Raw genomic sequence first — 18,679 nt, 5'->3', positions numbered from 1 at the left:
GATTAGGGATTTGGATCAACGAATACAGGATGCATGTGCACAAATCATACCTGAGCTATTGCTCCGTGTTCATACAGCTTGGGAGAGACGTCTGCAAACATGTATAGCGCGACACGGCCAGCACATATTTTGGAAAAGGAGTTTTATGTGATTATAACTTCCAAGTTATTACAGTAATGTTATATTTGATTAAACCGTTGAGTTTCTCTTAAAATTCTGGCCCTGTTTCGTATATGGCACATGACCCCCTTTCCATTTAAACTTTTTTGAGCGAGATTCAAACTGGCAGACGGTAAGATGGTGGCCGTTCACCTGATACGAACCGTAAAGGTCCCTCCTCGGTCTAATGCGGTCTCTCTACAATTACTAATTATGGTTATCTACACTTGCTTTCATTTTATAAGGAGTGGTAAGCGACTTTTGACTCACCCTGTATTTTGTATGCTTTATTTATTAGCCGTTCCTACCTTCACTCTCAATAAGATAAATATACGGAAGCGTCTTTAGTCAAAAGAAGAAAGAAATAAGTAAATAAATGAAAATGCGTATAATTAATTAGTTTTATATTTTTTCGTCACACACGTAAGTAATTCATGACTAAAGAACCTAACCAGTTGTAAGTAAAGACGTCAAATTTACTCTGAGGAACAACCAAACATACACCTTGCCTAATATAGGTTTTGTGCGAGCATAAGCAGTCGTCATTTAATCCTTTTCAAATCTTGTAAAATTCGAAATCTTACGAGTAGCTGCATAGGCGGGTAACAATGGATTTCGCAGAGGATAAAATTGAGCAATACTAACTGTTCCGATTAGGAATGGCAGAAAAATATATAGAAGACGTTTACAATTTTTATAGAACAATACATATGTTTCTTGCTGGCAAATGGACTTTGCTGGAGACAACATATCTCTGTTGAAGGTGAAACAATTACACGGATACATATAAAGAAAGAATGAGTTTCATACAGTATACTCTAGGAAAACAACGTACCTGTACTAGTCCTGGCTTCATTTGGTATATCTTGGTGAGGACTATTGTGACCATGGAATTCAGTTTTACACATCACTTCTGTCTCCCACAAGAAAACGGCCATGCATGGTCTCTCCTGAAAGCAAATGTATAATTAAGTTAAAACTGTAATAACTAACAAAGAGTATGTATACGTTTCAGGTTTTGATGAACATACATACGATTACTGTTGAAACTGTTTCATTTAATATTATATTAAATAAATGATACTACAGGAATGAGACTTCAAAAATCGCTTCACTACCAGTAGGTCAAAAATCCAGAGTATACGCGGAATTGAATGGCAAGGGCACCGCGGATAGCGAAAATCGCAGATAACCCCACCCCCCAAAAGACCAAAAATGAGGTGCAAAGACGAAAATTTGTATTTTCCCGGTTGTTCATTTTTTTTTTTTTTTTTTAAGGTTCGTAATTAACCCTCCAGTGGTCGCCCGCGGACTCTTACTCCGCAATGTAATTTACTATCACGAAAGTCACTCTTCCCAATTCCCGTTTTTCATACCTTGTAGCAATCGGCTTCTGCTTATCAGAGTAAAGTTGCACTTCCAAACACGCATTATTGTTGGAAACATTTTTTTTTCAATGCAATTTATTTTTACATTTTAGAACATACAATACTTCTATGCATGCAAAGTGTTAGTCTGCAGCGACTACTTATGAAAATAATTGAGCGCTACTTCATCAGTTTTTCGCTATTCGCTTTTCGTTTTTTTTTTTTTTTAATATTCGCGGATTATCTACTCATGGATAGGCGGGGCTTTACTGTACACTCAATCCCGCGCTGCTGCACTGTTCGTAGCATACTATTACGGACTTGCTCGAAATTATAAAAACTTCGAGCAAGTCCGTAATACAATAAGTCTGCAGATCAAGTATCACAGCTGTTTGGACCTTTGTCTCAAAACGGTATCCTTTCAGGCTGACCTCCAAGGTATTCCTGAGGTGCTACTTAGAATGTGCTGTAAGTTGGTGACCGCAGGGCTATTTAAAAAGAAAATTTTATGTCACTGACACAAAAATCATAAACCAAAGTCGTTTGGTGCGTTTATTGATCACTCTTAATCCACTCTTGTGTAATCTGGCTGACTAGGCCGTATCCAAAAAAATGTACGGAGCTTGTAGCGTCGAACGCGTGACCTCAGTCCATCGATTGGCTTCATTACAGGGGATATTTTCTATCAGACATCAAAGACGACATTTCATTCGCACCAAGTATATAATATAAAATACCCTTTAAAAACATTAAGTTAAATATATGAGTAAATTTCTTTTACATCTATAAGAAAAACTCAAGCTGAAGCGGAAAACTCGCTAACGTTTTCGTCTTTGGTGCGAGCGGTCCCGGGTTCCATTTCCGGTAGGGACAATCGGTAGAAAAAGTGTAAAAGTTCATTTAGGCCAGAAATCTTGAGTAAGGTTTTCCTGGGATTTCTTCATTCATAGCAGGCAAATGCCAGGATGGTATCTAACATCCAGGTTCCAGGCCGATTCCTTCTTTCTTTTCCTCGGATACTGTGATCGTCGAGGGACTTCATCTGTCATACGTGACGGGCTAACATGACTATAGATGCCGAAAGCCCAGAAATCTAATTCCTAATCCTAACCCCATTAATCCAAGAACATGTATAGTGCTTTTATCGGTTATATCGGTTAACAAGTTATTTTTGTGAACGACCCGCTAATGCTACGATTACGACAGGTCGTTCGTAAAGTGAGAATTAAATGCATTTTAATGAACTGTTGTGATACTGGTGGCCAGTTTCAGAATCCACTCAAAGATTTATGTTCAGGAGTGGTTATCAGTCCTGCCCTCATTCCTCGTTCACTGATAACTAGAACTAGTCCTAAAATTTCACTGCATACTAATCACAAGTAGTATGTGAGTCACCGTTAGACAAAAATACAAAGGTTGTCCGTGTAATACAACGCTAAAATAAAGCTAAATTACTTTCTGCTCGACAAATCTAAAGGATTAAATATTTTGTAGTTTCAAATATTCTTTCATTCTGCTATAAATTTTGAGTAGGTAATTGAGGGTGAGAGGAAATGCAAAAATTCAAACTTCAATTTTCACGTTGTGTACACTGTGACAAATAAAGCTCTTCCACGTGGTGTACATTGCAATAATGCTACTGTCAGAGATGCCCGAAGTCCTACAATATGTGAGTAAGAAAATTATTGTGTTTTGACATGTATTTCCAAGAACTGACCACTTTTTCGAAATTCCAACGGGGCAGCTACGGCTATTACTACTTGTTCATTTCTGCAATATCATGACATAGGTAACCACTAACGAATTTTCCATTAAGGGAAAAAAATTCGTCCTTCATTGATTTTGGCAAATTTTTTGTTACAACTTCACACTGCATTTACTTAATGTTTAAGCTCAGTTTAACATTTATACAAGTTTCTTCCTTAGAGCTCCTCCGTGGCTAAGCGGTTAGCGTACGCGCCTTTGGCGTGGGAGAGCCGGGTTCGATTCCTGGCGGAGCTCATGTGGTTCGGATTCCACGTTAATCAGTGGGTCCACGTCTCATGTAGCCTTGCTGCTGAACGGGACGTTAAACGCAAAATCAACTCAACGTTTCTTCCTTGTATTTCTTCCCAATTCTTGTTCTAAATAGCAATCAGGTTTTTCTTTTCTATCTTTGAGAATTTGAGTAGGTCCAAATTCCAACTCCGAAGGCCAGTAATCCAGGAATCAAAGGTTTGTAAAGGAAAAATAACGTATTCCGTGCACTTAGCACGTTAGGTCTACTTCAATGTCAAATTTGATCAAGATCCGATCCCTTCTGTAGATTGTGTATGCTATATATATATTCTAAGCCCATACAAATCTTTGATGCTCAATAACTCAAAAATCAAAAACCTGCTGAGGAAAACGTTACATATGTGTATTAAGTAAGTCAAACTTTACCTCCATGCAAAGTTTAGTCAAGATTGCATATGAATTCTCTATATTGCGTAAGAATTTAATCCAAGCTCAAACCCCAAATTTGACGGCGAAAACTAAACGCCTGCATAGAAAAATATTACATGCCGGTGCACGTATTAAGCAAGTTAAGGTTTATCTCCATGCCAAATTTAGTCAAGATCGGATGGGTTCTGTACCCCAACGATATATACTTTAAGTTTAACCCTTTGGGGATTTTATGATACAATTTTGTACCATACGGGTGGTTCATGGTACATTGCGTTATAACTCTCCTATTTGAGCTTTTTCGCCCGTTTTTTTTTTTTTTTTTTTTTTGTTTTTGTTTTTCAAGTCCAGAGGCATTGTAGAAGACATTACGTATGGTTTCACACCTTCCTGCGTCCAGACATAGGAGGTGATGACGTCATAAGTCTAAAATATATTTTTTCATTTATTAAGCCTATGTTCAATATTTTTTGGCGCGCTTATTTTTGCACGTAGAAGATTGAAATTTTGCACAAACATTCAGTCCACCGAGTAGTATTTACCAGATTTTTTTTTCAGATTTGTGAATTAAAACAAGGGGGGAATCAGAGGGTCAAAGGGTTGAAAAAAGGGATATTTTTACCCTCAAAATCCCTTTCTTCGGGATTTTCCCGCCTTATATACATGATGGAGACACGTGAGTCACACCGTCTGAAAGGCAATTTTATTCTGAAAAGAATGATGTGCGAAACATGACCTTAGGGTAATTAGAGATGTCTCAGGGATTTTTTAAAAAAAATCCCTCTGTATACGGGAATATGGTACATTGTCGGTTTTGGCGGGCTTACTTTTGTACCTAGAAGATTGAAATTGTGCACAAACATTCAGCCTACCTAGTAGTATTTATCAGTTTTTTTTCAGATCTCTGCGTTAAAACAGGGGGGGTCCAGAGGGGCTAAAAGTTGAAAAACGGCACATTTAGACCCAAAAAAAATCCCTTTCTTCGGGATTTTCCCGCCTTATGTACATGATGGAGACACGTGAGTCATACCGTCTGAAAGCCAGTTTTATTCTGAAGAGAATGATGTGCGAAACATAATCCTAGGGTAATTAGGGATGTGTCAGGGAATTTTTATCAAAATGTACTACTGTATAGGGGAATATGGGGCAATGTCGGTATATATATATTTTATGGCGGGCTTATTTTTGCACCTAGAAGATTGAAATTGTGAACAAACATTCAGTCCACCGAGTAGTATTTAACAGATTTTTTTTTTTCAGATTTATGCGTTGAAACAAGGGGGGGTCCAGAGGGGCTAAAAGTTGAAAAAAGGGATATTTAAACCCAAAAAATACCTTTTTCGGGAATTTCCCGCCTTAGATACATGATGGAGACGTTAATGGTACCGCCTCAAAAGCCAGTTCTATTCTGAAGAGAATGATGGGCGAAACATGACCCTAGGGTAATTCGGGATGTCTCAGGAATTTTTTTCCCTGAGATCATAGTGTTTTGTGGTAATTTGGGGCATTGTGGGAATTCTTGATAAAATTTCTCCCGCCCTTACTATTCAAGATAGAAACTTGAAATTTGGCACACACATTCAGTATACCAAGTACTATTTATCAGATGTTTTTGAGATCTCTACGTTCACACAGGGCCGCTCCAGAGAGGGCCAAAGTGCGAGAAAAAATTTCCCTCAGAAATTTTCCCTTTGACATCATTTTTCCCGCTCCTGGTATATGGTATGAGCATGCAAGTGGTATCATTTGAAAGCCAGCTCTATTCTGAAGAGAATGAGGTATGAACCATGATCCTAGGATAAATAGTGACGATGCAGTAGCTGCTTGACTGAAAGTCTAAAAAATAGCCCAAAAAGCCGGAATCCGGAAAGGGTTAATCCCTGATAGTAACTCGGGAACCAAAGGTCTGAACAGGAAAATTTTTCCCACGCATACGAAACATGTGAAAAATTTTCGATTATAGCTAGAAAATAGTTGACACTGTTAAACTATATGGAATTGAAATCAACATTGAAAAATCGAAAGTCATGACAATATTCCGTGAAAACGCGCCCTTACGGGTCAGAGTAGAACAAGAATTTGAAGAGGTCAATAATTTCAGCTATTGAAAAGTATTTTGACCAAAGGTGCTTACTGCACCAAAGAGATTAGGTCAAGAATTGCCGTAGCCAAAGAAGCATTGAACAAGAAAAGATTACTCTCAACTAGCAGGCTTAACATTGAACTAAGCAAGAAGTTGGTCAAGTGCTATACACAGAGTATTGGACTGTATGATTACGAAAGTTGGAAAAGAAATATTTAGGGAGCTTCGAAATATGGTGTTGGAGGAAGATTAAGAAGACAAAATGGGCAAGGAAAGTAACAAAGATGTTTGGAAACGGATAGGAAAGAAGAAGACCCTTTTAGCCAGCATCCTTTGTAAGAAGGAAGAAGAACACAACTGATCGATGATTTGAAGAATAGAAGAAAACACTGGGAGTTAAAGGAGAAAGGTGAAGATCGAAAAATGTGGAAGAAACATTTCGAGGCAATAACTTTAAAGCTCATTAGTCCCAGGACCAGCCAAAAGGAGGAATAATAATAATAATAATAATAATAATAATAATAATAATAATAATAATAATAATAATACGAAACAAGTCGAGATCTAGCTTGAGATGGCCAAACTAAAGGTCTCCATAGGGAAATAATTCAGATGCGTACTAAGAAAATCAAAGTCTACCTTAATGTCAACAAAACACAAATGAAGTAAAGCTCTCTGGGACGAGGATAAAGCTGACCAAGACCTTTAATGAACCTATTTATGACAATTCTGTCTTCTTTACACTATAGGAAATCAAGAGTGTTTCCTATCGGAGGAATATTAACGTGAACAAGTAACTACATGTATAATGAACCGTAATTATGTAGTTCTCTCAGTTTCCCTACTTCAACTCGTAATTACAAGTTTAGAACTCTTCTGGAACCTAGAGAATGGAAACTGGCTATCCTACCCCTACCTAACTGACAGTGGCTCCAGCTAGCTACGTTGTTATGGTAAGGAGGCTAGAACTTGCGTTAGGGGAAAAAAACTCAGACAGGCATGCCTTTAATGATTAGCTACTATCAACTTCATCTCGCAAATACAGTAAAAAAGAAAAAAATCCAACGACAAACTACTATCCGCTACGCATTTAAAACATTTCCTTTACATAAAAAGGAAATTAAAAGGAGAAAGCTATACAATTTAGAAAGAGATAAAACAACCACAACGCTTGTAAGAAGATGCATTCATTAACAGCTATACATTATCAATCACTTACCAAAGACCATTAAAAACACGAAAGCTATTTGAAGTGAGTGAAAGTACCTGATAATTCCTCCACGGACAACCAGCGAAGGGTGTGTTCATGCGGAAAATCCGCTACTACTTAACCATGCAGACAGCACCTCATTCGTTATGTAAGCAAACAGTTTTTATTATCTTACGTTGACGATATTGTAACTGTCACTACTACATAAATACACATAGTAATTTCATATAATTTAGAACGCAAATGTGGCACTTTACATTTCTTACTTATTGAATACTAATTAATGTTCAGTATATCTCTATTCTCCGGCATAACTTGTTCAGCGTGAATATTCATTGTTCATTTCTACTTCACGACAAAAGTGCATAGAAGCTTTGAAAAAAAAAAAAAAAACTTATCATGCCGAATACACTTTCATTCAGATATTACGTAACTCCCTGTACGACTTAAGGCAGTGTTTCCTAAACTGTGGTTCACGGACCAAAAGTTGTTATCAAGGTTTGTCTTTATGTTTGTCTTAGACTGAATATTAGCTCAAAAAAGACAGACAAATAAAATTCAAGTGGCATCACTATAATTGAGAATCTCAAACAGGTATTGATTATATATGAAAAATAGATTATAGCACTGGCGTCTCTGGCATGTAAAATTGAGAGGACATCAAAGAAAGCGATTTAAATGTTACTACCTAGCCCAACCTTCTTACCTTCACGGACCCCCTAAGGTATATCAAGAACTTTGTTATAATCACTTTACAGCCTGAATATTATATTCCAAATAATAATAATTATTATTATTATTTATATGTTATTTTATCGTTAGTAAATAAATTAAATTAGAATATTGAATATGTTGTACTTCAAAATATTGGGGGGTGCGTCCTCCTCGTCCCCCGCTAGAGAAGCCCGTGGATTATAGAAGTTAGTAAGATTATAAAATATTAATAGCATGTACAAATATATTATTATATAATATTCTTTATGGCCTTGTATTATTTAAAAAAAAACTAATATACCTTTTCTTCTATTAATATCAATAAGCAGTAAAGCAGGGGCGGATCCAGGACCGACTTCTGGGGGCCGGTGGGTTGTCATACTGCTACTTAGAGCTACTTTTAACAGCTTCAAACTCTGGGATGGGTTTTATTTATATATTTAAAATAAGAAAGTCTCCTCTTCTGGGGGGGGGGCAATCGCCCCGATCGCCCCCCCCCTGGATCCGCCACTGAAGTAAAGGCTCTTCAGGGAAGTCACATAGATAAACATTTAAATGTTAACGTTTCAAGCTAAAGGAAGGAAGCTTACTTATTTACGAGGCGTGGGCGGAAAGTAAATACAGTTTTGAAAAAAAAATACCAAAACAGGTCGTTCAAACCAAATTTACTTTTAAATGAAAGAGCACACTTTACACTTGATACTTTTCGACGTAGTTTCCACCAATCTTCAAATACTTGTTACAGCATATGAGCAACTTTGCCAGACCTTCCTTAACGAAACATCCCGCCAGTGTCTGGCAAGTACGGACCGCTTTGTTTGAACGCCACCACAACGCTTGCGTCGGCGCTCCGCGCTAGGTTTACTGGTTTATTGCCTCTCTATTGACGTCAGTACAGTTGAGTTGTCGCAAGTGTACTGTGTCCTGTGATCGTTTACACTTTATAATGTTTAAAACAATTGCTGGACCCGCTTACATTTGAGATTCACTCTGTTATCCGGTTTCTGAATACAAGGAGAGTTAAGCCGGCCGAAATTTATCGTCAAATTGTAGACTTACGGTGAAAATGTAATGACTGATAGAATGGTGTGAAAGTGGGTGAGTCAGTTCAATGAAGGTCGGACAAATGTCCACGACGAACCACGATGTAGGTGGCCTTCTGTTGTGACTGATGAGTTGGTGAGGAAAGTAGATGAGGAACATCGTGTGAGTAGACGGTGCACAATGACAGTGCTTTCAGACGAGTTTCCTCAAGTTTCGAGAACTTTTCTGCATGAGATTGCTACCGACCGCTTAGGTTATCGCAAACTGTGTTTCCGCTGGGTTCCGAAAATACTCACAGACGCCCACATAACCAAACGACTTGTCAGTGCTTTGACATTCCTTACTTATTACAGTAAGGAAGGAGAGGACCTTTTAAAACCAAATCGTGACTGCTGACGAAATGTGAGTTCGCCAGAATCGATATAACATTCCATAGAGCGGCGGCACAACGGATTTCCTACAAAGCGAAAGTTCAAAACGGCAATGTCAGTACAAAAACTCATGTGCACAATGTTTTGGAACAGGAAAGGTTTTGCTGGTTGACTTCGTATCTAGGGGTGAAACCATCAATGTGGAACGATACTGTGAGACTCTGAGACAACTTCGGCGTGCAATCCTAAACAAAAGGAGAGGGAATGTTTAGTAAAGGAGTTGTGTTGCTCCATGACAGTGCTCGTCCCCATATTTCTGGTGCCACTCAAACGTTAATCCGACAGTTCGGTTAGCAGTTTGATCACCCACCGTACAGCCCCGACTTGGCGCCGTCTGACTACCATTTGTTCCTGCTCCTGAAGCGCGAGCTCAGCGGTGAGCGCATGAAAGTGACGACGACGCAAAAAAAAAAAAAAAAAAAAAAACGCTGTGGAGTTATGGTTCTCTTTACTGGTAAGATGTTTCTTTGAGGAAGGTTTGGACAAGTTAGTCACCCCCTATGATAAATGTTTGAACATTGGTGGAAAATATGCCGGAAAATACATAGTTTAAGCTGTGCTCTTTCATGTAAAAATAAATTTGGCTTGAACGTATCTGTTTTAGTATTATTTTTTTCAAAATGGTACTTACTTTGCGGACATGCCTTGTACTAATTCTTATATAGCTTTCTGAAGCTATATTCCCTTAGCTTGTGGCGACAAAATTTAAATTTTTACTGCTGAGACTTCTCTCGATAATTTTTATTAATATTATTTTAAAATATAAATATAATGGTACATGCTCAAAATATTTTTTAAAACGATGGGCCTTATGGAGAGTCGTTCTGACGCGTGATACTAGAGTCCGACTAACAAATGTTTCCTGCAGTAGTCAGGACTTTAGTATTACGCTAATCATACATCAAAACGACTCTGCATAAGACCCGATAGGTTTATTTTTGACGGGAACAAGCATAGGATGATCCTAGAATATTCTGATTATTAAAAGAGATCTCAACTTGAAATAAGTTTGAGGAACCAGATTTAAGGAATCTGAAGGTCCATCACTGCAGATGGATTTCTATTGTTAGTGCCTTCGATAGTAGTTCCAAAGATAAAAGTTTTTTCATGAACTAGTAGCACGCTTCACCCCATATTATTATCAATAAAAGAAGAAGAAGTAATAATAATAATAATAATAATAATAATAATAATAATAATAATAATAATAATAATAATAATAATAATAATAATAATTCGCCTTATGCAGAGTGGTTTTGACATATGATTAGTGTCATACTAAAGACCTGGCTACTGCAGGAAACATATGTTAGTCGAACTCTTTAGTATGTCACTAATCACACGTCAAAACGACTCTGCGTAAGTCCCATTTACTCTTAATTTTAAACCACTGAATTTAGTAGTTTCTTCTTCAAACATCAAACAAAAGCCTAACGTTTAACATTTTCAATTAATAATATCTTGTTTCAGGAGCTGGAACATATGGGCTGAATTCTACATTACACTATGTAGATTCATAGCCTTAGTAATGAAAAATGAAATCTTTAAGGTTTACGTCCCACGAATATGCCGGTTAGGCTAAAGGAGACGGTGAAGACGATAAATGAATGAAATTGTGGAATGAAAGAAGTGTGAGGAAACGGGAGAACCCCGGGAAAACCCACGAGCACGATGTTTGTCCACCACAAAGTTCACACGGCGCGAGCTGGGACCTTAGTAATGAAATGGGACGCTAGAACTCATCTTACAAAGTAAAGGGTAAAACAAAATATCAATAAAATAAACAAGGTAAAACCTTAAAACAAAGTAAAATATCAGTAAACAAACAAGGTAAAACATAATGAAACAAAAAGGTAAAACATGGGTAAAGTATTAGAACTGAATAATTTAATTTGGAGTTCACCAAGCATGTTAACTGTGACAGAGTATCACTTATGAAAGTACCTTAAAAGTAGCTGAATACATCAAAATTTTATTTAGAGAGAGAGATATGGAAATAAAAAACAGATCACCTTATGTATTATCCATCATAACTTCTATACCATACGTTTTTAGGTACATACTGTATAAATGTTGAAACATCTGTAAATTATGAAGCACGCACTTTTCCTTTGAAATAAAGCTTTGAAAATGAATAACCGCAGAAGGACACACAAAATGTTTAAAAAGAAAAAAAACAATTACACAAAGTTGAAAATTAGAAAAATGTAAATCGTGACAGAAAGTAATGAAGCAAAGTTACAGTAATGCAAGAAAGTTCTCTTTTTCTAATGAACGAAAAAGAAAAAAAAAACACTACGTTTATAAATACTGAAAAAACCTGTAGCAATCCAAGATTTCCTCTTCAGTTCAAGGAACAACCTCCACATAGTTTTGTAGTTTAATTAGTTTTAGCACGTTTATTTTAAAATGACAATAAAATTCTCCCACAGGATCATGAAATTCACCTGAACCACATCGTCCCAAATGAAACATGTTCGTACTAAAGACAACTAATAAACTATTTCTTTTTATTCTATGACAAAAACGTAAAATCCCTGTGTAACTTCGGAGAAACCATGAGATCCTAACCTAAAATAAAAGACGGTATATGAAAACGAAGAAATAACTAGTGGAATTATGGACAAAGTGATAAAAAAAAAAATCACCAGGAAAAAATTAGATACCTAGTTCTTGTTTACCAGAAAGCTCATAATGCAAGACCTGGGTTTAGTCCTCCGATAGTGTGCTTAGAGATGATATGTGCTATACCGTTAAAGCACTATGGCTCTAGATTTTTATGAGGGGTTGCTTCGAAAAATTGTTTTAAAAAAGTACAGACTATTCTACTTAAAAGGCACCACTTTGTGCTCCAATGCAGTCGAGAAGGAGTAAGTGCGTGCGATCAATTTTTCATATTAATCCTGCATCACAAGGTAATTAAGGAGTTACTTGAACTTCAAAACAATAGCAAATTATGGATTAGGATAGCTAGAAAGAAATGACATTAGGAGTAGGTGCTAACCACACATTAAGGTCAACCAAATAAACATGAACCATCTGGTCGGTCAAAGTCCTTATTGGCTTAAACTTTATTATTATTATTATTATTATTATTATTATTATTATTATTATTATTATTATTATTATTATTATTATTATTATTATTATTATTATTATTATTCTACAAACATAATATATGACATGACATTCACGTATAAAACCAATAGTTTGTCGGCAAATATAAAATTAATGGAGTAACACTAAACAAAGTAGAACAAATTAAAAATCTCGGTATTTTGTATGACAACTGAAATTTGGCAATCACAAATGACATACTATAGTGCAATCAACAAGAAAAACAATAGGTTTTATATTTAATTAATGGCCTGATTTTATAAATGGTTGTTCTTAAGTGTACCTATATAAAACAATTGTTAGATCCAAACTTGAATTTGGTTCATTTGTCTGGAACAGTTTATCTAACACACTTGTTAACGAAGTCGAAGCTGCACAGAAATGTTTTATAAGGCTATATGTTATAAAACGGAAAAGGATTACCATTCACATGATTATGAATATTGGTTAACTTTTTGGGGACTTCAATTCCTATTGGAAAGGAGGAAATTTACTGATAAATTCTTTATTCAAATGGTATTGGATAAGACATATAGTAGCAAATATTGCTTAGAAAATATAGGAATATCAGTGCCGGTTTATAGTGTTAGGAATCGATCGACATTGGCAGCACTAAATTCTAAACGCGAAACATTGAGAATATGTTAAGTGAAATAACAAAGTAATTCTTACAAAAAATTAAACTGTTTTAATGTTATGACCAAAGATCTAGTTGCCAATCTTAATTTTATTATGTATCTTTATGTTGTAATATTTTATTCAATTATGTTGGAATATAGCAATAAGTGACCAAGATTTTTGCATGCCAGATATGCAATTTTAAGCAAGGTTGACTCGTTCTTTTAAATGGAAGTTGAATGAAACTTTAATTTTCATAGTTCTGTAACTGGTATATTATGAAATTGACTATTTTTTTAAATAATCTTGTTTTGTAAATCTGTTGGAACCTTATAATTTGAATATATTAATATTCTAACAAAGGCCTTAACCTCCTCTAGTATTTATTCTATATTTTAAATTTGCTGGTCTGTTTAAGATTAGTTATAATTAGAGACTGGTTGTTTAGGCATTAAAAACCTGGAAAATAGGCAGACATTATTTAAAATTTTAAAAAATAAGCAGTAAAATAGGCACTAAAATGTAACTCGAAATAATGAAGATAAATACTCAATACAATTAAAACTAATTCAAGACATAGATAACGTTCAAAGAATATAGAAACACCAGTTTGTTAATATCTTCTTTTACTGTATATATAAAAACGAAGCTTGACATGTATTCCATGTATATTTGGTAAATACATTCTCTACAGCACTTTACCACTACACATAACGGTCCAAAGTTTTACGACATCTTATCACTACAAACAATACTTATATTTCTCGGAAGAGGCAAAATCCTTTCTTGAAATGCCAAATTATATATTTCCCCCCAATAAAGTCTTATTTTGAAGCAAATGCATAGAATAGGCAACATTAGGCATTAAAGCAATTATTTAGGCAGGACTGGGCGAAATAGGCAAAACAGGCTTAAATTCAAAGTATAATCTCCCATATAAACTTTAAAAGGTTATTTTTGATCATATCTTTAATATTAAAGAATAGGCATTTTGCCTAACATCCGGTCTCCATTTATAATGGTCTTAACATAGTGCTGTATTTTTGCCTAAGTTATTATTATTATTATTATTATTATTATTATTATTATTATTATTATTATTATTATTATTATTATTATTATTATTATTATTAAAGATAACTATTTTACAGCCTATACATCTACACATCCATAGGTCTGAACGATCGAATGATCATCTAATTTAAACTACTGTATGCTAAACTGTACAAAGACAAGTTAGAAATAGAGACCAGATTGGTTGATGGCTAAGTTAATACGAAATTGTTTGTCGAAGGAATATTCAACTCATGATGTCGCTCATTCTAGCAATGCGTAGAATGCGTCAAATTGGGCCTACGACTTTACATGTAAACATTTCGACAAATTTTTCGTCGAAACGACAAACTTTTTTTTTCTTTCTTCACCAAAAGCACCACTTCTCTTCAAGTACTTTTGTTTTAAGTCAAAATCCAAAACACTGATTTAATACATGAAATGAGAAACCACGATACATTTTAAAGGTTAAGTTTCTTCAAATACTAACAAAACTTCTGTTTTAAAAATTCGCAGAATAAGAAACTGAATCAGACTATCATGAAAAATCCTGTAACACGACAGCATACCATGTCTTTCCAGAAAATATCTCTTGTTTGTACACATGGACGGTGAACAAATATAATAGTTATTTCCAGCAAATTTATTATGTGGAACTGAAATGGATTATTTTACTTACTTTTGTCCTCCTTTTACAAACTGACTATACTCCGACTAAAACCGAAGCTGTAAAAATCAAACAAGTATAATGAATGAAACTATATTTTGTGTGTGCGCGCGCTTGTATGTTTTGTGTATGTGAAATCTGTCTATTAATCATCGGACGAAATCTAATCCATTGGATGAAAGCTTTAAGATATTGGACCGTATGCAGAGTCGTTTTGATGTATGATTAGCGTCATACTAAAGGCCTGACTACTGCAGGAAACATATATTAGTCGACTCTTTAGTATGGCACTAATCACGCGTCAGAACGTCTCTGCATAAGGCCCATTATGTCCAAGTTAGACTTTTGAAAAGTATTTTCTCTACTTGTGTGTGTGTGTGGGGGGGGAGTAAATTTGGAGAGATTATGCCCAACCACTTGGATGGAGGAGGAAGTATTTTAGAGATAAACAGTTATAAATAATATATTTTCAATATGACATTTATCATTCCTAAATCGGGGATTTAGCAATTATATTTCTGAGCTCTCGGCATCTACAGCCATGTTAGCCCGTCACGTATGAGGTGACGTCCCTCGGCGATCACACTATCCAAGGAAAGGGAAGGAAGCGGTCTGGGACCTATATGTTAATACCATCCCGGTATTTGCTCGGTGTGAATGAGGAAAACCTCACACAGGATGGTTAACCTCAAAAAGCTTTTACACTTTTTCGATTGTCTCCACCGGAAATCGAACCTGGGACCGCTCCATTCCTAAATCAGAAATTAAGTATGTACAGTAAGCGCTCTTTAATCCGGCAATTCTGTAATTTGGCACATCCTATAACCCAGCACTGATATGGTCAGTAAGAATATTCAATTAAATATTCAATGTTTGAATTTAATTTTGAACTCTATTGAATGATAAACAAGAATAATATTTTAAACCGCACAATTTCTAGAATGATAAAATATTTCATACAGTAGAATATTTATATGGTCTGCACAAACTCAGGATGTGAGCAAACACAAAAAATAACTGTTTTAACTGTATGCATTTTTATCTAAATTGACTTATCTTTGGTTTTCCCGTTAAAAATGTATTGACGTCCTATTGATAATCCGGCAAAATCGCTAACAACAGTCTTGGTTCCGAACATGCGGATTAAAGAGTGCTTATTGTAACCCCATTTTTAACATAAAGGAAAATCTTATAATGGTGCAATAGCCATGCAGCATAGCTCTATGTGCTAGATCATTATTTAATTCTAACACAAATTTAGGTCAATTACTCCAGTTTAATCAACTTATCCCTGAAGGAACTAAACATGCTTAGGAAGACTCAACAGCCTGTTCGCTATTGGATGAAATCAACTTCCATGAAAACCAGATAACAAGATTGGATTCGACCTCGACTGAGAAATAAAACGTGAGATTTCATTATTCTGGTATCGCTGCAGAAATGTAACTTGTATTTACAATAAAAAAAAAGAGGGAAAAAGAAAACAAGAAGCTGTTCTTTTTAGGCTAATTAGCTTAGTGTTACTAATTTAATAACAAATCTTTTTTTTTTTTTTTTTTTTTTGCCTCTTTCACAATAATCAGATGTAATTACATTAGACAATGAAGTCGTACAAAATTAAAACAGAGGCTTTTGTAGACCAGACTACTTTAAAACAGTGCATCTTCAACATGTATGAATCTTAACACAATCAAGTAGCACCTATACGAGGTAGAGTGCTAGTTATAAACTGGTGGTAAGAAGTCCGTAGCTCGATCTCGAAATTCAATCATTCGTAATTCTGGCTATTCTTAATAGTACTGAAATAAGAATAATTTGTGTATAAAAAAAAAAAGTGTTTCTCAACTTTCGAAAGTCTTGGCCCAAATCAAAGTATACAGAATTTAACTAAATCCAGAACCTCATTGCTGACGCCCTCATTAAACTCTAACTAATCAATCAATTAATTAATCAACGGGACCCAGAAGTACAGGAAAAAGAAATGTCCTATGTTACTCCAGAAACTAAGACACTCACAGGGCCAGATACTAAAGTTTAAAATCAAACATATCACGAAAGGAGTTCAACTGTTTGATTTCCCAGTCCTCTCTTAAATACGCCCAGTATGTTCTACTCAAATTTATACTAAACGTACAGGGTAGCCCAAAAGTAGGTATACAGTACCGTACTGATCAGCTCATTGCATTTTATATAATTTCTTATTGTTATCCATCAGGTAGACTTAATTTCTTTATTATTTGTTCTTAATGCATTTTTACTTACATCTTAAACTCGGAAGAGCCGAAGCAAATAAACCCATAAACTAAAATGCTATACTTGATCAATGCACGGGTGTATACCTACTTTTGGACCACCCTATATTTATGGGTATATTCCAATTTGCGATTAATTTAATTTTCTTCCGTTTAGAGATTACCACTCATTGATACATAGGTAAGATTTGCAGTGCAAACTAAAATGAAACATGTCTCGTGAAACTTTAATATGTGCTATTGGAAGACAACTTGTTTAAAATGACACATCACTACATCAATATGCGTACATAATATTCTATGAAATCACGGCATATGACACACATTAGTTATATGAGGGTTATCACATAAGTAATGGCAACTACCTTCTTTTACGAAAATGGGAGCGAAGTAAAAAATTCTGAAATATGCAAATGGAAAGTATATAAACGTTGCATGTAGAGAGTTGGATGAACATACATACAGGCATTGGACAAAAAAAATATGAACACCTGTGGAACCTCACAAACTTTTATTATTAAGGGGTTGGACCCCACTGGCTTAACAGTCGATAAGCTGGCCTAACAGTTGACACTGTGCTCCTTGCTACACCAAAGACGTGGCTCCCACCGAGGCCAGCTCCTATGATGATGCATCTGTCGAAGTCCGAAAGATCTGACGTAACAGCATTTGACAGATAGCAGAATGATCACATGCAACTAATACACCAGTTGATAATAAGACTGGTACCTTCCACGTTTGTGCTGGTGTTGTTGATTTTCCACAAGGACAACTGCAGGTATGTTCACAGCTAGCTGTTCATATTATTTTGTCCAATGATGGAATGTCCATCCGGATGTAGTACGAGAAAAATTAGAACGAATAGTTCGTATCATATATGTTTTACCTTGAAACAATTCCAATTATGCGTAAAGCCCAGAACACATACCAGTGACATCTGGAGACCTTCGAAGTAGCCACTATACACTGTCAACGATGTAAAATGCGCGAATACGCGTAACCCCACAATGAGTGAATCTTCTAATTTTACGGCTCACTGCTGTAGCAATATCCTCACGTTTTCAAAAGTATGTTCAACGTAATGGTTCCGTCAGTTTTGGTATGAAGTCGAAATCGGAAGGTGATAAGAGTGGCGAATATGGCGGTTGCTCCAGTATTTCCCATCCTCATTGCGCGAAACGATACTGCACACACACTGTTACTGTGACGTCATAATCCTGCAATCTAGTGGATTCTTTGTGAGACTACTTCAAAGGGCTCGTAGATACTTTCTAGGCTTATTTGAGGTAAAACATATGTGAAACGAACGATTCTTTGTATCCGTTTTCTCGTGCTATATTCTGATGGGGTAACGTTTGTGTGTGTACTAACTTTCCATTTGCATATTTCAGAATCTTTTATTCGTTCCCGTTTTTGTAAAAGAAAATAGCTGCTGTGACTTTTGTGTAACCCACATATGAAGCTATAAACATATTTTATTTGATACATTTTGAGTATTGTTCAAGTATTTATATTAATTATTCCTTTAAATATTCTG

At 35.6% G+C, this 18,679-nt stretch overlaps 1 protein-coding gene across 1 annotated transcript in view; it reads right to left on the bottom strand.

Annotated features, from left to right (window-relative positions):
• Positions 1 to 18,679, bottom strand: part of Lerp (lysosomal enzyme receptor protein) — a 502,993-nt gene that overhangs the window by 29,759 nt on the left and 454,555 nt on the right. Inside the window, exon 21 of the mRNA XM_081729164.1 lies at positions 995 to 1,109. Within this exon, the coding sequence (XP_081585290.1) occupies positions 995 to 1,109 (115 nt within the window). The remainder of the gene's footprint in view (positions 1 to 994; positions 1,110 to 18,679) is intronic.

This window comes from Thermobia domestica, chromosome 10 (genome assembly GCF_964235325.1).
Source record: "Thermobia domestica chromosome 10, izTheDome1.hap1.1, whole genome shotgun sequence".
Taxonomy (NCBI): Eukaryota; Metazoa; Arthropoda; class Insecta; order Zygentoma; family Lepismatidae; genus Thermobia; species Thermobia domestica.
The sequence above is the reverse complement of the archived record's forward strand: the minus strand, read 5'-3'. Positions and strand labels throughout refer to the sequence as shown.